At 34.8% G+C, this 22,042-nt stretch overlaps 1 protein-coding gene across 1 annotated transcript in view; it reads left to right on the forward strand.

Moving 5' to 3' along the window:
* The window catches only part of LOC128242210 (uncharacterized), a 57,624-nt gene that overhangs the window by 6,680 nt on the left and 28,902 nt on the right, over positions 1-22,042 (forward strand). Inside the window, exons 2-4 of the mRNA XM_052959293.1 lie at positions 7,831-8,081; positions 11,303-11,391; positions 20,593-20,681. Coding sequence (XP_052815253.1) covers positions 7,831-8,081; positions 11,303-11,391; positions 20,593-20,681 — 429 coding nt within the window. The remainder of the gene's footprint in view (positions 1-7,830; positions 8,082-11,302; positions 11,392-20,592; positions 20,682-22,042) is intronic.

The raw sequence follows: 22,042 nt of genomic DNA on the forward strand, positions 1-22,042 counted from the left end.
TACAGACCCTAGTTTAACATTTTCATTTGAGTCCATAAAATTAAAGAAGCGGCGGAGAAAAGAGAGAGCGGGCAGGGATGAAAATCCCATGTTCTTCAAAATACAAACAGATTAAGCCGATATTACTTGTCAACATTAAGTCAATTTATTTTATTGTTTTTGGATTTGACAGTGTTATTGTTGTCATACAGGCTGCGGACCAAGACTGTCATGCAAAATGTCAGATTTTTTAAGCACAAAAGCAGCTTCATCTTTTATGTTCTCCATTTCTGTTGTATGTCATTTATGCTGAAGTAAATAATAGATTTACAGATAAAATATGCTTCCCCTTATAAAGTACAAGAGCGGAGAAAATTAAAGAAGCCTTCGTTGTGCATCAATGAAAAGCAGATCATTGTATTGTGTTGGTTTTCTTGTTATTTCCCAAGAAACAGAAATCATTGCATCTGTTATTTTCTAGAACCAGAATTAATGCATGGTAGAAGTCTGCACCGAGGAACATGATTGTGCAAGTCTTGACTGCAGCGAATTCCATTGATCTTCCTGGGATTTGATGCTAATTTAGGTAATGAACCATGGTCATTGAAGAAGTGTTTCCGTTGTCTGGTTTTGGGGAAAACCAACAAAAATCGCAGAAAACCCAGAAAGAATCTTCGTTTTACTACATGTGCTATTGCACAGAGTGCATTTTATTGCACCTGCAGGGATAGAAGCAATGATGATCAGTTTTGACAAGTGTCAGGTTGCAGATTTTTTTACGAGCAAAATTTTTCCAGGGTTTCAGCATTCCGTATGTTTGGTAAACAGCTTGCTAATAAAGCTGCTTTTTCTAACAGTGCATGTTATACAAAAATAAATAAATCTATGAAAGAACAGAATGTTCTACAAAAATAAATAAATCTAATAAAAATACAAATATCTCTTAGAATATTATGGTAAATCCATCCACATCTAAAATAATACATATTAATGTTCAATCTGAAAAAGTGTGTTGATAAAGATGCATTATTTTGCACAATCGGTTATGTCATTTTTATGACAAGCATTTTTTGTCTAAAAAGCAGAAAGATCACTCAATTAGCACAAATTTAAGGTCCTGTTTTTGTGTGTGTTTTTTTTCACTGTATACATTTTTCATAAAGACGCTCGTAGAAACTTTGGCGTCTTTTGTCAATGTATCAAACATAATCTGGCCTTAAATCAACCGCTGTCAAATTTGTGGGTACACATCAATGATAGAATGAATTGTTTTGCCGATCTTTATCAGTTTTTAACTCAAGCAAATTGATGGCCAATATGATATATGGCCTCGCTACCATTTAGAATATGTTTTACTGGCATAGTTTTAAGCTCAAATTTCGTGTCAAGAGATGGAAATAGCGCACAAAAGGGAAATGAAGGGGATATTCAAGAAACAATTATCTGTAATTTTGTGTAGTATTTTTCGCTGCTGGTTAGCGACTTTTTTAATGAGAGGGGAACGTGAATTGGTCATCGCTATCAGATGCGTTTATAAATGCATTAGAATGCATGGTTTGTCAGTCGGAAAGCTGAGACATGATGAGATGGCTGATAGATAGGAAAAAATTGATTTTCTCCGACTTTTGTGGACATCTTTATAGATATAATTTGGTCCTAATGGTTTTCATTATTTCTTTATATAGCTCTCAGCTTAGGTCCATCAAATTTGGTTGAGTTCATCAAATAGGTATCTGAATTAGTAAAAACCAATAATAATGCACTTTCGATATTAAATGCAGATTGGGCATGTATGTATCTGTATCAAGCTTTATTAGTTGCATTAAATTAGTGTTCTACTCATTGTAGCTATATAAAAATATAATACTATTTCGCAATGAATGAAATATTAGAGGAGTTTTGTGTCATGAATAGTTCATCTTTTCACATTTATTCTTTAGTTTTAGGGAATATTATGTTCACACAAAAGGTGAAAGGTTTCGACACTCTAGAAGTTTTTGTCTCATTCATGTGAGCCATTACAAAAAAACGTTCCTCGTTTTTTAAGTCAAGCAGTCATCGGATATGATATTTGCTTAGGATAATGTTACCAAAGTTTTTCAGGTGCAATATCCATAGCGCTGGACTTGAAAACACATAATGAGACCTTTTGTCAACTTAATAGTCAAAGGCGGGAAGACCCATAAGGAAAGCCATGCTTATAACAAAAGACTCAACTTAAGTCAAAGAATGTTACGAAAATGGTGGCTTGTATTTCTTGATTTTGCATTGACTTTTTTGAGATCATGTTGATTGTTGACCCTCTCGATCTTGATGACGTTTTGCCGCTTGAGCTGTGATCAATTGAGGAGGTTGTCCTTTGGAGCAGTAAATTTAACGAAGTTGATTGATATCAATAGATACAATGATGTTGAGTCTTTTCGACCCCTTTCAGCGAGCTTAACGGCATTGACAGAACACAGCGGGGGTACCTGAGACCTTAAATTGGGTACAAAACCCGTTCTGTGTGACGCCCAGGAGCTAATTCTGATTAAGGGCTTGGGAGATGAATAGTTTCCACCAGAATCCCTGACTCAAAAGGGGCCAGCCCCTAATGGGGTCTCGTAGGACAAAGGCTACTTAAAATTATGATTGAATTGTTCGAACAATCAGATTTTGTTTTCAGTCACAGGCATTCTATTTAACAAATTCTAAAGATTTGTCTGAAAATTACAGACTGTTCGAAATAAATTTTAAATCTGCACCATTTTTCTCTGTTTATGACATCTTTCAATATCTTGAAATTGAATTAAAAAGTTTAAGAAGAAATGTTTAATGCTTAATTTTGACAATACCTATTATTCTCAAGCATTATTAACTCGTTTGGAACATTGTGATTTTTTTCCGTTCTGCTGTTGTGTAGTTTTCACAATTTTAGGGTAACATTCAAAGGCAACATTATAATTATTCTGCTGGGAAAGAACAACTCATTAAAATATGATTAGCAAAACATTTGAGCATTCTCTCTTTTCTTTGCAATCCTTCGGGACCGGTTGAAAACACTGTTCTTTTGCTTGTTAACTTCTCCATAATTCAAAATATTAGCTCATCAAATCCATTCTCTAAGTCTTGTTCATGTTTAATATTGTGCTTTGTCTGTATGAAACTCAAGCAGCATCCAGGGAAATGTTTTTCAACTTGAAATTCAACTTGTTTCCATGCATGTTGTCACTTCTTTTTAAACAGAATAAAGTACCGCTAAATGACAGATGATGTCTTCACAAACTGTTTGGAAACCATAATTTTGTAATGTTTTAAAGTTCAGTTGGGGTATTTTTTACAATTATGTTTTAGCTCTTTGTATTAAGTTGTCCATTCAATCTTTATGAAGATAAATGAGAATTTCTGAGCATAATTTCAATTAAGATAAAGCATTTAAATTATGGACTGTTTTCCTCAATTGATAGATGCACTGGGTGCATGTGTATTCCAATGAAATCAAAACCACACAAATGCATCATGGGTGGTGTTTAGGACTGGTTAAAAGTGATTAGGTTTCATTTAACAAGCGGAACATTAATTTACTATTGCATTGTCCATTAACAAACATTGTATTTTGTTACCAAGCTGAAATATTAGCATTGATCATGCAAGGAGCTTGCATGAATCATTTTTATTGTACACACAATTACTGTATTTTACAAAACAACCTTTAAAAGCTCATAAACATGCTCCTCAAGTTCCTCTTTTGAATGATATTAGAAAGGTTGTGAAATGCTACTTGTACCATCTGTGTGTTCACTGCATTGACTTTGTTTTGTTGACAACTTTTTGTTGACTACTTTTTACTATGTTGACCTGTTTTGAGTGTGTTGACCACTTTTTGTACATGTATGTGTTTGTTGTCTTCTTTTTGACTACTTTAGTGTGTGTTGTCTTCTTTTGGACTGCTTTTTGAGTGTGTTGACCACTTTTTATGTGTGTTGACTTCTGGACTGCTTTTTGAGTGTGATGTCTATTTATTGACTCACTAGTTTAACCATTTTTGTGTATGTAATGTCTACTTATATATTGAGTACTTTTATAGTGTGCTGACTACATATTGAATGTGTTGACTACTTTTTGACCTTTTTTACTGTGTTGACTACTCTTTTACTGTGTTGACTACTTAATGAGGGTATGAACTACTTTTTGAGTACTGTGTCATCCGATCTGCAACATGGCTATACTCTGTTCATACAAGTGTGAACAGTGGCAGTTATGGCATTTAGCAGAAGTGCAACTTATGCATGTTCATCCTTGCTATATCATACAATTGTATGACTCACGAAAAGTATCGATACACATACTTGTGGTGTCCGCAGCAATTGGCTTAAATTGAACGTCAAGCTTTGATTTAGAAGATATTCATTGTGTGATGCTATATTTTGTAAAGAAGTCTTGTAATTTAATGTTCAGTTGGAGACAATATCGCCAGTGGGTCTTTCTCTATGAAGACACACCAATTTACAGATCGATTAAGTGGTAGGAAGAGTACAAATGTATCGGTGTTTAGTGCAGCATCTTGATGCCTAATGAGGTTAAATGCAGACTGGATGCTTTAGTAAGCCTGTAAGATGATCCTTATTTTGAAATTATTCACTTCAAGTAATGATGTCCATGATATTTATGTCTCCCCCTCTCTGGGGGAGACATATTGTTTTTGCCCTGTCCGTCAGTCCGGTAGTCCGTCAGTCCGTCCGTACGTCACACTTCGTTTCCGATCGATAACTGGAAAACCGCATGACCTAGGATCACCAAACTTGGTAGGGAGGTTGGTCGTGAGGTGTAGAGGATCCCTATTGTTTTTGGGGTCACTAGGTCAAAGGTCAAGGTCGCGGCGACCCCCAATATAAAAAACATTTCTGCTCAAAATCTTGAGAACGGTTTGACCTAGGTTCACCAAACTTGGTAGGGAGGTTGGTCATGAGGTGTAGAAGATCCCTATTGTTTTTGGGGTCACTAGGTCAAAGGTCAAGGTCGCGGCGACCCCCAATGTAAAAAACATTTCCGCTCAATATCTTGAGAATGGTTTGACCTAGGTTCACCAAACTTGGTAGGGAGGTTGATCATGAGGTTTAGAAAACTCCTATATTTTGGGGGGTCACAAGGTCAAAGGTCAACGTCGCTGTGACCTCTAATGTAAAAAAATATTTCCGTGCAATATCAGGAGAATGCTTTGATCTAGGTTCACCAAACTTTGAAGTGAGGTTGGTCATGATGTCTAGATGATCCCAATTGTTTTGGGGGTAACAAGGTCAATAGTCAAGGTCGTGGTGACCTTCCATGTAAAAATCATTTGCGTGTAATATCTTTATGTCTCCCCCATTCATGGGGAGACATATTGTTTTTGCCCTGTCCGTCAGTCAGTCCATCAGTCTGTCAGTCAGTCAGTCAGTACGTCACACTTCGTTTCCGCCCAATAACTATAGAACTCTTAGACCCAGGAACTTCATACTTGGTATGCTAGTTGGTCATGACTAGTAGATGACCCCTATTGAATTTGGGGTCACTAGGTCAAAGATCAGGGTCAACGTGACCTTGAGGTGAAGAAATGGTTTCCACTCAATAACTAAAGATCCTTTGGGTCCAGGAACTTCATACTTGGTATGCTAGTTGTTCATGACTATTAGATGACTCCTATTGATTTTGAGATCAAAAGGTCAAAGGTCAAGGTTACCTTCAGGTAAAAAATGTTATGTTGGCAGTGACCTTAAGCTTAAAAATGGTTTCTGCTCAATAACTAAAGAAAGCTTGTACCCAGGAACTTCATAGTTGTTCATGACTAGTAGATGACTCCTATTGATTTTGAGATCAGTAGGTCAATGGTCAAGGTCACCGTGACCTTGAGGTGAAGAAACTGTTTCCGCTCAATAACTAGAGAACGCTTGCAACCAGGAATTTCATACTTGGTATGCTAGTTGGTCATGACTAGAAGATGACCCATATTGATTTTGAGATCACTAGGTCAAAGGTCAAGGTTGCCATGACCTTGAAGTGAAGAAAAAGTTTCCGCTCAATAACTAAAGATCCTTTGGTTTCAGGAACTTCATACTTGGTAAGCTAGTTGTTCATGACTAGAAGATGACCCCTATTGATTTTCAGATCAAAAGGTCAAAGGTCAAGGTTACCTTCAGGTAAAAAATGATACGTTGGCGGTGACCTTAAGCTTAAAAATGGTTTCTGCTCAATAACTTTAGAACGCTTGTACCCAGGAACTTCATTCTTGGTACACTAGTCGGTCATGACTAGTAGATGACCCCTATTGATTTTGAGATCAGTAGGTCAAAGGTCAAGGTTGCCATGACCTTGAGTTGAAGAAATGGTTACCGCTCAGTAACTAAAGAACACTTGCACCCAAGAACTTAATACTTGGTATGCAAGTTGGTTATGTAGATGATCCCTATTGATGTTGTGATCAGTAGGTAAAAGGTCATGGTCACGATGACTGTGAGCTGAAAAATGGTTTCCGATCAATAATTGAATAACGCTTGCGCCCAGGAACTTCATACAATGCAAACTTCGTTTACATTTTCCATGATTAATCAACAACACTTTCTTCTCTTCACTATTTAATATAATCGAATAAACCAAACTTCACTGTTGGTTTGTCTCCAGTCCAAAGTTACAAATTTCATGTCCATCATTTATTTTTTCTCAGCTACGACCACACAATAGGGGAGACAAGCGCTTTTTCAAAAAAGCAATCTCTAGTTAATTGAACTCTTATAGTTATCTTTTAAGACTTTAATTCCAAGTTGAACGAGCACTACAGTTGCATTGTAAAGTTTGTATAATTGATTTTTATTGTCAAGAAAAGTACTCCTTAGTATGCGGGTCTTGCAATAAAAATAGAATGTTTAAAAATAAAAACTCTGTGTTTGACAGTTTTGACCTTTTTATATTATTTTTTTGTCTCAGAATTTACTTATTTTGGCATCAATGCTTTCAATCAGTCATATTAGATAACTAACAATAGAACAGATCTCAATTTTTTGGAAAACTCCCGAAAATTTCATTTTTCTTAAAGTAGCTTTTAGTCATAAAACATTAGTTTTCGAATGTCATAACGAAAACAGTGATCTAATTCTCTTCTGTCTTATATCACTGGTTTCCAGACAGTTAGGCAAAACTTGGCTAATTCCAAGACAAAAAATAAAAGCTGTCAAAAAATCAATCTGTGAGAGTGAAAAATGACGGAATCTTTTTAAAAGCAAACACTGCATGTTTCCAGTGGTTCTTTAAACTCAGATTATGTATTCAACTCCTCTCGGACTTGAGGTTGATCCAGATGATGGCTTGCTCACACATCATAACATTTTATTATATAATCAATATGAAAAATGAACACTGTAGTTGTGCAATATAATAATATATGTAAAATGCTTAATGTATCTTAGTGCAACATGAGCATTTTATTTATTCCACACTTGAGAAGCTATTGTAAACTCATTTAAGTTTTTGTACATTTTTAAACAACCAATTTTGTGCTGTCACACTAGGCATAACATTTACGGCGACCTGCGGCAAGCTAATGCCAAAAAGAATAACAGGTTTTTTTTACTGTTAAAAAGTTTTGAGGGTGAGAAGGTAAGAGTGGTCTTACGGTATAGTTTTCAGCCTCTCACCCGTGAGGATGTGGGTTCGATTTCCACCAGGGGTACCTTCTCACAGCCTCCCAAATGGACACCAGTACTGGTTTCTGCCCTGTGAGAAAACAGATTCAAGCGTGACTCTATAAGCTGTCTTTTCTCGTCACAAACTAGCTAAAAGAAATTAGTAGAAACTTAAATGTCTTGACCTATGCTTAAAATGCTTTTTTTCTACTTTCAGATTATATGACGGGACGGAATTGCAATCAACAAGTAGTGCTAGGTGGTGCCGTAGTGTATTCTCACTACATAAACTCGTCGGTGCTGTATAGTGACGATATGGATTGCTTATTAATGTTTAAATCACGCCAAACTGGCTGGAAACTCATGTTACGGGTAGTGGAACTTAATATTCCTGATCGTCAGGCGAACGGGATTTGCAATGACGCGTTATATGTGTCAGACTCTCAAAATATATATACAGATACCATGGTATGTATTCTTATTATATACAATATAAAATTGGGAATACAATTTTCTTCAGAAATGAATAAAAATTCTGTATTAATAAACAGAAAATATAAAAGAATGTCATCTGATCAAGTTTCTCTCTTTAAGAATACCCAAACTCTTTCTTACAAGAATGGTTTGGCGGTCCAATTCTTTGATGTTTTAAAAAAAATATTATTTTTTTATATAAAATTCATTTCAAAACAAATTGGGAATTTCATTTCCACATTTTGGAAAAAAAGTATATATATATTAGTATTGAGAATATTGGGCCCAACTTCGTTTACGGAGTTGGAGGTGTGCAAAACCTTTAACCTTGGACATATTTACTCAAAAACCTGTTCAAGATACTTAAAACTTGGTACATGTGTTGATAGAAACAAAAGGCACAGCAAGGTGGCCTATTATTCTGTCTTTGAAAATTGGTGAGTTATGTTTCTTTTTTTGCTGTTAAAAAAACAAAATAGCATTATGGCATTTACTCCTCTGCACTCTTGTTTTATGGTCTTAAAATGTTTGTCTGGCAGTGTATGTTATAAATAATGTCTAAGTAAATAATGGAATATGTGCCAGAAACTAAATGGAGTGTATTCTGTTTGCATAATGGTGTTATTCACTATGGCTGAAATAACATCTCATGATAAATTGGACCCTTGCTATGATATATGGCAGTTTGTAATCCTGAAAGAGGCTTTTTTGTTCCCTGTCTATTCCCAATTGCAAAAGATTTGGCTTGATTTATGACTGGAAAACTGGGAATGCCCATATGGTTGCTGTTTCAAGTAATTCCATGTTCATAGGCTTCATACTGTAAAAGCATCATGTTCTGAGAGTTTGGCAGTAAACAGAGAACACATTCGGAACTCCTCGGCCATTTTATCGAAAACAACCTCGGATGTATGCTGGTACATCAGTTGAAGTAGTTCGTAATTTTTTTGTATTATATCATTTATGAAATGTAGTGTTTTAGAATTGTTTTTATTGATCCAAGTTTAAATTGATTGTCAGTGAAGTATATTATTGCAAACATAATTAAGATTTCCAAGAGTTAAGTCATAAAGTTTAACTGCTAAATAAAATTACTATGCGATCTACTGGCAGCGGACTTAAACGTACCTCTTTTTGTGTTCGTAAACTGTCCAAATACATCTGAGGTTGTTTTGGATAAAAATGGCCGAGAAATTCCGAATGATAGTAAACAGTCTAAATAAAGGAATAAGTACATCTTATGGAAGTAAAAAAAAGCTATTTTTTTATGTCTCTATAAAGTCATCACACTGTTTGTCTGTCTGTCCGCCAGTCTTTCTATTGATAGTATATATTAGCCTTGTCAATTTCAATTAGTTTTTATCGAACTTCACAGAATTTTAGAACAGCATGTTAAGGTGTGTTTGTTCGTAGAATTCAGAGTTTCTGAATTCAAGTTCCGTATTACAAAAGCATCTTTCAGTGTAGAATTTGGAATTGTTACTTTTATTGAAAAATACAACTATACTTATTCTTTAAAATGGAGCTTTTTTTTACTTTTTTTTCAAACCTTAGGTTCCATCTTTTAATTGCAGCATAAACACAAGGAAATTGTTGAATTAAAAAAAAAAGTACAACTTTAACTTGAGATTCTTCTATAATATGGTCCCGAAGGTCATCAGTTACTGGTAAATGGAGCCAATTATTCAGGTCTCAGCTGTGACTTTATTATGATGATCATGTTTCAGTTAAACTTCAGAGAAGTGCAGAGCACCATATGGGAAGATCTGTCCCACATAAATTGTGGCTCTCACATGAAGGTCAAGGTCAAGTTGAAGGTTAAGTGATGCACCTAAAGACTTAAAACAATATTTTGAGTCAGCTTTTTTTCTCAAAATGTACCACACAGTCACAGTGTGACTATCTGATACTGAGTGGCTATCAGTTCAACAAGGCTGTCCTGTTAGCGCAGTTGTTAACACACTCGCTTTTCACTTAGGGACCAGGGTTTGATTCCTGGCCTGGGCGCATGTGAGTTTGGTTTGTGGTCACCGGGCCGGACAATTGTGTTTTCTCTGGGTACTATGATTTTTGCCACAACACAGGACCACACTCTTGCGTAAAATCGTGCCAAGGAGAGTGATTAATATAATCGTTGTTAAATATTTAAGTTCAAATTAAACTAAACTCATTCAACAAGGCCAAATCGAGGGCATTTGTCACATTCTTATGACAACTCTTGTTCCTTTTGGACAATGAACTTTACTGACATGGATTATTGAGAAATGAGTAAAAATGGAATCACCACAAAAATGTAACATTTTACAGTATTTATATTTTGAGCATCATTGGACCAGCTGGACCAAATGGAATAGCATGTTTTTCAGAGAAAAAGGGCAAGAAGATAATTTGTTATCAGACATTGTTGATAAATAATTAATTTGTTAAAAGGGTGGGTTATATAGAATGTGTGTGTTGAAGTGTAAGTTCAACAAGTAAGCATGCATTGATTTAAGCTCATCTGTTTTTCAAGGAAAAAGGAGTGTTGTCAGTGTATATGTCATGCAAAGAGTTTAACCTTGGCCATGACTTGAAAAGCATTCAAGATTTTCGAAAAAAAAGTTAGTACACAGGTAGCCAGACACATTACACGCAGTAATGCCCCTTTATCATTTTAAAGTTTCATGCAAAAATTTAACCTTACACAACTTAATAACTGCTCAACATGTTCATCAAAATACACATGTAAACCACTACTGGTATACGCACATAAGTAGAAATACACATGTGAACCACTACTGGTATACGCACATAAGTAGAAATACACATGTGAACCACTACTGGTATACGCACATAAGTAGAAATACACATGTGAACCACTACTGGTATACGCACATAAGTAGAAATACACATGTGAACCACTACTGGTATACGCACATAAGTAGAAATACACATGTGAACCACTACTGGTATACGCACATAAGTAGAAATACACATGTGAACCACTACTGGTATACGCACATAAGTAGAAATACACATGTGAACCACTACTGGTATACGCACATAAGTAGAAATACACATGTGAACCACTACTGGTATACGCACATAAGTAGAAATACACATGTGAACCACTACTGGTATACGCACATAAGTAGAAATACACATAACTCATGCTTTAATAATGATTGAGTTTTTCCCCCACTTCTTATTTTTACATTGTATTATCTCTTTTTCAGCCAGAGGCGGGTGGTAACAATGGGTTGTGTGGGAGCAAGCTACCATCTACAATATATTCCTCAGGACAGTTCTTGTCCGTCAGATTCTTGTAAGTATAGCCCACATGCCTAGTTGTTAGCATTCTCTTTTCTCACCAAGGCGTCCTGAGTTAATTTGATTCTTGCCATGATAGACCAGACTAAAGGCTTGCATACAATAACATGGCTTTTCCCTAAACTCGAGACCATTACATGCTTGCATAATTATGGTCACATGATGCAGTGGAGATTAAAATTTTATAATTGCTGTAAAATAATAAGTTTAATTAACCTGAAGCAATGCATGGAAAGGTTAATGTAAGATTGTTTTTATATTGTATAAGAGTTTATCCTCTTTATCAGAATTTTATCATTTCAAAGTTTCGAAGTCAAGTGTTTGTTATGATAAATAATCTTTAAGAACCCTTATCAAAATTTTCAAAGCCATGATAGATTTGGAGTGTCATGATCTGCAGATATGCGTTTGAAGTTTGCAGAACAGTTGATAGGTTAAGATGCACTCAATTTATCAAAGGAATCTGCTCGGCATAAATTCATCATTCTCTTCCTGATGCTTACGATTGTTTTTTTTTTCCTTTTTCAAAGTACTAGTAACCAATTATAAAAAAACATAATTCATTTCTCTTGTTTTTTCATGGGAACATCATCTGACTAATTTTTATCTGACTCATTTAGGGCTGATTAATATCGGCCCGATTCCCGATGCTAAAACACAATTTCATACTTTTTTCCAAAGTAAAAATTAGACTCCAATTTATTTGGGATATTCATAATGATAAAACTTGTTTAACATTTTATTTATTTATTTTGTCCTTATTCTAAAGCATTTTTCTTCATTTATACATGTATAGGCAGTTAAAGTTAAATTTCCCAATTTTCGTCCTGGAGTGACACATTTCCCAATCAAGAAGGCCCCTGCCCCATTCCCAAACAAACATTAAAGTAATTTGCTATACATAATTATTCGTTAACTGATGTTATAAAATAACCGAAATTTCAATACAATATAACCTGATACTGCTTGATACGGATATTAAGGTGACATACCCTCAGTTAAATGTGTCTCTTATTTCCATTGAATGAAATAACCCTGTGGGTTCATAATGTAGAAATAACCACTCGTGTTTTGAATTTCATTTAAAAGATGATATTTAATATGTTTTGCTGTGATGTAAGTTTTAAAGGGATTCGATCAGATCACGTTTAAATGATATTTAATATATTTTGCTATATTTTATGAAGTTTAAAAAGGCTCAATCATGTTTAATAAGGGTCAGACATCGAAAAGAATAATTTGGTGTGAAATTTGAACAAAATACTTGTAACATTGATAAATTATCATAACATGGTCAAATAAGTTCTCTATTGTCAACAGATATTAAAAAATACATCATAAAATGCTCCATTTTGCCATAAACCATTAGTATTGCTATTGAAAATTTATCAATTTTAGGCCAAAACAATGATGAAATAATTATTGATAACAAGTCCCTTTAAAATGCCTGAATCAGTTTGATTTATAGTCCTCATCATTTATAAAATTTAAGACAAGCCTCTTTTTTAAGTCTTTATGAAAACATCACATTGTTAAAATATAAAAATCAAATATTTAAGCGATATAATAAGACTGCCCCCAATAGCCAGCTGGTACTACAGTACTCAAGGACCTTTTCGTTAAGAATTGTAGGAGTTAGTTTTGTACAAAGGAGAGATTGTCAACAGTAGCACTGCGGTGCAAACCTCAGCTCCTGAAATTCTTGATGAAACACGCACTGATTGCAGGTCCAGGGTTCAATCCTTGACTTGGACCACGTCAGTGCAATTAAAGACAAAAGTGACGAAGGTATCAATGCTGCTGGTGAGAACCATACTTCTATACATGAAACCGTTATCTTGCAGCTAGAAAGTTCATGGCATTATATGGTATGGATGGCATTAAAGAGAGTTGTTTACAACGTATACCATATATCACATGAATATAGGAATAACTACTCTAGAAATAAATGAATGGCAAATGAGTGACTGTCATTATATTTCTGTCAGGTTTATTAGTAAATGGACAAGGTTGCCAGCAATTTACGCCATCTTATCATAGGGATTCGTAGTACCGTTCTTGCCAGGTGAGTGGTAACAAACATAATTTCATTACATTTTATGATGAACAAAATATGTAAGGTCTCGCTTTAATGCTCTCAGTAATTTGTAAAAGCTTACGATGATGGCTATGATTAGGAACATTTGGAGAAAAGCAGAGAGTTGGGGAAAAGAAAGCCTTAGAATTCTTAGAATCAGATGAACTGTCAAATGAATATCTATATAGCGGGGGGGGGGGGGGAATGATGACAAATCATAGGTATTAATTTCTGATATTCTTCCAACAGATTCTAGGCAGTGTATCATTTATGTAGTTAAATTTGCTGTAGCCAACCAACAGCCAATTGTCTACAACTATGGTTATAAGTTTTAAGTCCATGGTTTGGTTAAAGATGCATTCCTACTCCCAACTAAGATTTACCACAATTAATACAAATATCGAAAACAATGGTTCTTATGAAGAAAACCGAGTTTAATTTGAAAGAAAGGCGCAGAAAACATTATATTTCTACATTATGCGACCATAGTAGATCACAGTGATGCTTTTAGCATTCACCAATCATTTAATATTTTTGCATTTAAAGCTATTATATACATGGTTACAATCTTGCTATCAGTTATTAATATTTTCCATAAATGCATTATTTAGTAAGTAGTTAAAGATGCATCACTCAAAATTTATGCTTGTTATATTGAAAAGTGTATGTTATGATTTTGACTAAGAGTGTCACTTTTAATTAAAGTTAGCGGAAAAAAATATTGATTGGTCAATATTTATTCAAAAATTAATATCAACCAATGAAATCATTTAAATTTGCAAACTAGCTTTGAGATAATCTGTGGACAACTGATCCAAGTTTTATACAACAGTGTTGGCACTGGACAAATTCTGATTTTATCAGAGAGAAAGCTGCTTAGCAAGAACCAATTTAAATGACTAAATTGAATTTCTGCAGTATAGGTAGCTGAATCTAGCTTTCATAATGATAAAATCAGAATCTGTAATGCTATCGTGTTGGTGGAGTCATGGGCAAAAACACTAAGGAGAACGATCTTTCAAAGTCACACTGGTGGGCAGTATAACCATATTTGACATTTGCTTTAGTCTGCAACAATATTATTCAGAGTGATTTGGATGGTGAATTTCATTTTTTCTATCTTATAAATAATATAATGTTTCATATTGTCTGACACAGCTTGCATTTAACATTTACATTCACAGAAGTGCTTGGAATGTTATTTGCTTCAATAAAATGCTCCCTTCTGGTACAATATTTAGTCTGTTGGGGAACTTTCATCATTTCAGGAAAAATCTGTTTATTTAAACAAGACCACCTGGCTACGGGGGGAAGCAGTTGAAATACATCACACAGATTGAAATATCAGTAAATGATGCTGTCTTTATAGATTTTTGTGTTTCAAAAGTAATTCTATACAATATAGTTGAATATAAGTAATGAAATATGCTGTCAGGAAATTCTGAATAGTTAGGAAAGTTTATTTCCCATGGCAAATTATGTATAACATGTAAACACATTATCATTGTTTCGAATTTATCGTTTTTTTGTCTTCTGGGTTAAATTAAAATTTCCATCAATAAATCGAATCACACGTATTTATCAATCATTGTTTTGAATTCAATCTTCTCATTTTTCACACCATACTGCATAGCAGCTGGCATAGGTTTGAGATGATATTGCACATGTAGCTCAATTAGTGCTAGTTAAAGGACATTGAGCACATGTATGTAACAAACATCGATGTCAGATAATGGGTGGATTATTTTGGGTGGTGTTGTTTGCATAATATGGCTGGTTTACACAGTCTTAATATTATTTGAGATGTCTATCTCAATAAATTGGATTGCCACATTACTTACTCGACCCTTTGCCGAACAATCCCGAGAAGGCCACTGAATGTCGTGTAATAATAATAACATATTATTTTTTATTTATAAACAACAATTCAACATACATGTACATCTTATTCATGGAAACGATCATTCAAAACAAAATACAACATGATGGTTATGTGTAGCGGCAATGCAATCTTATTGGCTAAAAAATTATGTCACCAACATTTGGTTAACCCTGTCATTTTCCAATAATTATTAACAATGTTTAAAGGAAAGATATATGCAAAGCTGGGTATAGCTCAGGATTTTTCAATACGATACGTATTGCAATATGGAAGTGGCGATACGTGATACGATACAGCAATAGTTATAGTACACAACATTTTGGGTGGGTCAACGGTTTTTAGACACGTCAATCTTATGGTGTCATCTTAGATGTGTAGACATGTCTGTAGTACCGCATTATAGTAGTTGCCAACGGCCTTTTAATCCTTTCTCTTCGAAAAGAAAGACCACACTTTTATGCTCTACATGACAGCATTTCAGACGATTTTACTCATAAAGCTAGCAGCCCCCCACATATTCGAATTTATGTAGAGCTATATTTGCTGATTTTTCGTATTAATCGTAAATATACTGGAGTTGTTTCTCTTTGAACCAATATGCGAAAATAACGATAACCGAACTGAATTTGAAGTAAAAATACCGGTGGAAATTGATTTATCGGTATATCGAGCCAGAACTAGCAGTCACCGTGGTCAAGGTGACTAAATCGCCCTAGTTGCCTGATAGGATGATCCCTGTTGTACATGGGAGTCGTGGTCAAGGTGACTAAATCGCCCTAGTTGCCTGATAGGATGATCCCTGTTGTACATGGGAGTCGTGGTCAAGGTGACTAAATCGCCCTAGTTGCCTGATAGGATGATCCCTGTTGTACATGGGAGTCAACTGGTATCAACTTTTTAAGATCTTTTTTTTTTGTCAGCTGAGTCTTAAATCACTATTTTCCAGACATTTACTAAAAAATGGCTCATTCCAAGACAAAAAATAAAAATGTCAAAACGGTCAATCTGAGAGTGCAGCTTTAAAGAACATCTAATACATGAAATTAAAAAGTACGTATTCATGCAAGCACATGCTATTTTCAGATATAATAACATCAGTGAAGGTGTTTCCAAGAATAATACATACTTTTTTAGTTTTATGACATTTTCCTGTATGAGATACTTGATATGATTGGTCGATTTTTACCTAAGGATGATTTTGTTTGCAGAAGAATATCAGAGTATTTATTTGTCAGTGACAGATTGCAGAGTTGGCAGCTTATTTCATGAATATTTTTTTATGAGACTTGCTATGACAAACATTGACAGATTTAGAATATGTCAATTTGCATAGCTACTTTGTTTAAATATTGACATTCATTTTGGACTATAACTTCAACATGTTTGCTACATGATTTTAGAAAAAATCTCGTTATGACAAATGACTGCAAGTGATGTGGCATCCTCACTTTTAGAGATATGCACTAATTCAATCATCAAATGAGAAATAAGTTGAGCATAATTGGCAGTTATCTGGGGCTGTTTTGTGATTGTATAGTTGTGAAAAGGGTAGTAAATAATTTGAGCTGAAATTACTGTTTTTCATTGAAGAAAAATTGGGTGGTCGATTTAGCTTTTATACCAAGCAGATGGCATAAAAGGCATCACAAATTTGTTGAAAATGTTTCATGAGTTATGCCCCTTGGAAAGTTTGATTAAGGTTCCCCTTGGTAGTTTTAGTTGAGGTTCCCCTTAATGGTAGTTTTAGTTAAGGTTCCCCTTGGTAGTTTTAGTTAAGGTTCCTCATGGTAGTTTTAGTTAAGGTTCCCCTTGGTAGTTTTAGTTAAGGTTCCCCTTGGTAGTTTTAGTTGAGGTTCCCCTTGGTAGTTTTAGTTCAGGTTCCCCTTGGTAGTTTTAGTTGAGGTTCCACTTGGTAGTTTTAGTTAAGGTTCCCCCTTGGTAGTTTTAGTTAAGGTTCCTCTTGGTAGTTTTAGTTAAGGTTCCCCTTGGTAGTTTTAGTTGAGGTTCCCCTTGGTAGTTTTAGTTAAGGTTCCCCTTGGTAGTTTTAGTTAAGGTTCCTCTTGGTAGTTTTAGTTAAGGTTCCCCTTGGTAGTTTTAGTTAAGGTTCCCCTTGGTAGTTTTAGTTAAGGTTCCCCTTGGTAGTTTTAGTTAAGGTTCCCCTTGGTAGTTTTAGTTGAGGTTCCCCTTGGTAGTTTTAGTTAAGGTTCCCCTTGGTAGTTTTAGTTAAGGTTCCTCTTGGTAGTTTTAGTTAAGGTTCCCCTTGGTAGTTTTAGTTAAGGTTCCCCTTGGTAGTTTTAGTTAAGGTTCCCCTTGGTAGTTTTAGTTGAGGTTCCCCTTGGTTGTTTTAGTAAAGGTTGTCATTGGTAGTTCCCCTTGGTAATTTTAGATGAGGTTCCCCTTAGTAGCTTTAGTTGAGGTTCCCCATGGTAGTTTTAGTTGAGGTTCCCCTTGGTTGTTTTAGTAAAGGTTGTCATTGGTAGTTCCCCTTGGTAATTTTAGATGAGGTTCCCCTTAGTAGCTTTAGTTAAGGTTCCCCATGGTAGTTTTAGTTGAGGTTCCCCTTGGTTGTTTTAGTAAAGGTTGTCATTGGTAGTTTCCCTTGGTAGTTTTAGTTGAGGTTCCCCTTGGTAGCTTTAGGTGAGGTTCCACTTGGTAGCTTTAGGTGAGGTTCCCCTTGGTAGCTTTAGTTGAGGTTCCCCTTGGTAGCTTTAGGTGAGGTTCCCCTTGGTTGCTTTAGTTGAGGTTCCCCTTGGTAGCTTTAGGTGAGGTTCCACTTGGTAGCTTTAGGTGAGGTTCCCCTTGGTAGCTTTAGTTGAGGTTCCCCTTGGTAGCTTTAGGTGAGGTTCCCCTTGGTAGCTTTAGTTGAGGTTCCCCTTGGTAGCTTTAGTTGAGGTTCCCCTTGGTAGCTTTAGGTGAGGTTCCCCTTGGTAGCTTTAGGTGAGGTTTTTTCTTGTTGGTTATATTTAAGGTCCACATTGGTAGATTTAGTTGAGGTTCCTCTTGGTTGTTTTAGTAAAGGTTGTCACTGGTAGTTTTAGTAAAGGTTGTCATTGGTTACAAGTCCCCCTTGGTAGTTTTATTTGAAGTTTCCCTTGGTAGATTTAGAGGTTCTGCTGAAAGGTGAAAAGACAAACTTTGTATTTTGTACTTGCTTCTTTTAAAAGTTCTATACAAAGGTGATTGCGTTACAGACCACACAAGTTTGGTGAAAATGTGTCATGGGTTATTCCACTCGGTACTATATAAAGTTTGATAAAGGTTCCGCTGAACAATGAAACTGTGGGTGCATTTTGTAATAGTTTCTCTGTATTTGTTGACAGGCAGCGATTCATTTCTTTCTTGATGGCATAACAGTATTACATGCATGCTATGAAAATGCTGGGCAAGTTATAAAATATTTACATTTTCTCACACCAGATCACTTTACATTACCGTATTATGATTCTTTTTACTAATACAAAGAATAGACAATTTCCCTGCAGACCGCCATATATAACCAATGGTTTAGGCAATTTTGTCCAGCAATGTCAAGATACTACAGATTAATAACTCGCGTCATTGTGTATTGTCTGGGAGGGTTATGAGAAATAGCGTCCCTAGGGTAACTGTCGTTTTATGGGCAAAAGAAATTACAACAAAAACAAAGAATAATAAAGCTGTGCTTAATTATATTTTTGTCATTCTCTTGTAATATAATTGCTGTAAAAAATGCATGTAATCAACGATAATGTGTTGTATTGGACATAAACTGAGGTTCCACAGATTTGGTTGAAAATGTAAGCAGTAGAATTAAAAGCATTTTATGGAGAAGTCATTTATTTTTCGTATGAACTTTTTTTCATCACAGCAATTATTACACTGGTTATATATAAAACAAAAGACATTCTTTCATTGTGGCAACATCATTGTGATAAATAGAGCCCAATAGGATAAAAGTTTGTTTCAGTGTGAAATTACCGAATATACCGTAAATGACTGGGTATAAGACGATAGGGGGTATTAGATGCAGACAAAAAAAATCTGTGAAAAATCTGAGAAAAAAAACGTTTAATCTATGTTTTCGGTTAAAGGATGCATAGAAAATATGTCAAAAACATCTGTCAATATCGACCACCATGTTTGTTGACAGTGACGAAAAATTTTGTTCGTGAAAACGGCGATGGTTATCTTTAAAACCATACAATGATGATGCAAAATGTGTTTCATTTTAATTTGTTTTATGTTAGGAAAGGCACTTATAAAAGAGCTGATTGTGACCATTTGTTTCTGGATAGCACTGAAAGGTGCCTTTTATGAAAATATGTAAGATTTCTTTTTGACAGTATATCGTAAACGGTAACCTGTCGAGAATGAAGTTAAGTTATGCATAAACCTTATATTGTACGGGTTTGTTCTCAAAATGTCAACACCTACAGAAAAGAATAAAGTTCACGTAAATGTGTGAAAAAAAACCAGACCATTATCGCATCAGTTTGTAGTATTGGTATGTTAAACAAAACAAAAGGCAATGCGAGTTTTTCACACCTTATCATACAACTGACAAAAAATATTTTGACAGTGCGAAACTTTGCTTTTTATATGCATGTTTAATTATTGTTCAATTAAATTTATTATTCAAAATAATATTGAATAACTTTAATCGAAAAATATTTTTGTTTAAATTATTAACATCTTACGATATACCGTATCCCGATCTTCAACTGCCATTTTAACCCGTATATACTCGATCAATATGACGCGAGAAACATACCTTTCTTCATAGAACTAAACAAACTCTCGGCTTGAAATCAACCTCAGAAAAAAAGTTCAAAAAATTGTTACTGGGTATTATACACAGGCATTTTTTTACATCAAATTCTGAGGGAAAAAAGTGCGTCTAATACCCAGTCATTTACGGTATGTCAATGAGTGACCACCAAAGCAATATATTTCACATATGGTGGACACTTCTTGAAATACAGTCATAACTCGCTATGTCAAAATCATTGGGATCTTGGGAAGTACTTCGAGTTAACAAACACTCAATATAACTGAAATACAAAACATGTCTGTCTTAATCCAAAATTTTCAAAAAGAAGTTTGACATAATGGGAACATCCAGATAACACTGTGTTCGACATAACCAGTTTCTACTCTTTTGAAATATCATGTCATATTTAACTGCTTCAAAACACCAAAAAACATAATTTGATGATAAATTGTTATTTATTATTATTTTATTCTTTTTTTCATTTCAGGACAGACAAGTACAAGCCCCCGAGTCGATTTGACCAACACCCGAGAAATGGGCGGGGTTTTAAATTTATCATTACAGCATTTAGTGATGGTAAGTACTCGGTGTACATACCGTAAATGACTGGGTATAAGACGATAGGGGGTATTAGACGCAGGGAAAAAAATCTGTGAAAAGTCAGAGAAAAAACACTTTTAATCTATGTTTTTGGTTAAAAGCCCCATAGAAAAAATTTCAAAATCGTCTGGCATTTTCGGCCACCATGTTTGTTGACAGTGACAAAAAAAATATTCATGAAAATGGCGATGGTTATCTTTAAAACCATACAACCATACTGTCGAGAATGAAAAGTTATGTTTTAAGTTATTCAACAGCCTTATATTATACGGGTTCGTTCTCAAAATGTCAACACCTACAGCAAAGAATAAAGAACGTGACAAAGTGTGAAAAAACAAGACCATTATCGCAACAGTTTGTAGTATTGGTATGTTAAACAGGTTAAAGCAGTCAAGTTTTTCACACCTTATCGTACAACTGACAAAAAATACTTTGACAGTGCCCAACTTTGCTTTTTTATATGCAAGTTTTATTATTGTTCAATTCAATTTATTATTCAAAATAATATTGAATAACTTTAATCAAAAAATATTTTTGTTAAAATTATAAACGTCTTACAATATACCGTATCCCGATCTTCAACTGCCGTTTTAACCCGTATATACTCGATCAATATGACGCGAGTAACATCCCTTTCTACATAAATCTAAACAAACTCTCGGCTTGAAATTGACCTCAGAAAAAAAGTTCAAAAAATTGTTACTGGGTATTATACGCAGGCATTTTTTGCATCGAAATCCGAGGGAAAAATGTGTGTCTAATACCCAGTCATTTACGGTAAGTGGTAAAAAAGTTTTTAGCATAGGCTTCAATTCACGGATTGCAAATTAAACAATTTTATTCCAAGAGAGTGAGAGTGATTATTTATCACAGACTTACAGTTCAGTGTTGAAACTTTCATGGCTGCTTAAATCTGATGATTTGCCATTTTTGACTTGACTTATTGACCATGCTGGACTGAATTCAGAAATGACTAAGTCAGTAGAAAATGTAATACACAAACCTTTTGTTCGGCACACATTACTAAATTTTAAATTTCCATTTTATATTTATTTAAAAAAAAGATGAGGGGGTGGGGGGAGGTGTCGACCCGTCAGAGGACCTATTATGACTCAAAATTAACAGCCCTGCTAATAAAAGAGTTTATTTAGTCAGATAGGCTTTTTTAAAAACAAAACATTGGCTGATTGCACAAAATACTTGACTCTGATTGGATGGATTACCTTAAAAAAAAAACGGACCATGATAACACTTGGAAGATTTTCATTCCGTTACAGATTATATTGCCATTGTCCGAATTATACAGCCAGTGTCCACTTCAGGGATTCTAGCCGCTA

This window comes from Mya arenaria, chromosome 8 (genome assembly GCF_026914265.1).
Source record: "Mya arenaria isolate MELC-2E11 chromosome 8, ASM2691426v1".
Taxonomy (NCBI): domain Eukaryota; kingdom Metazoa; phylum Mollusca; class Bivalvia; order Myida; family Myidae; genus Mya; species Mya arenaria.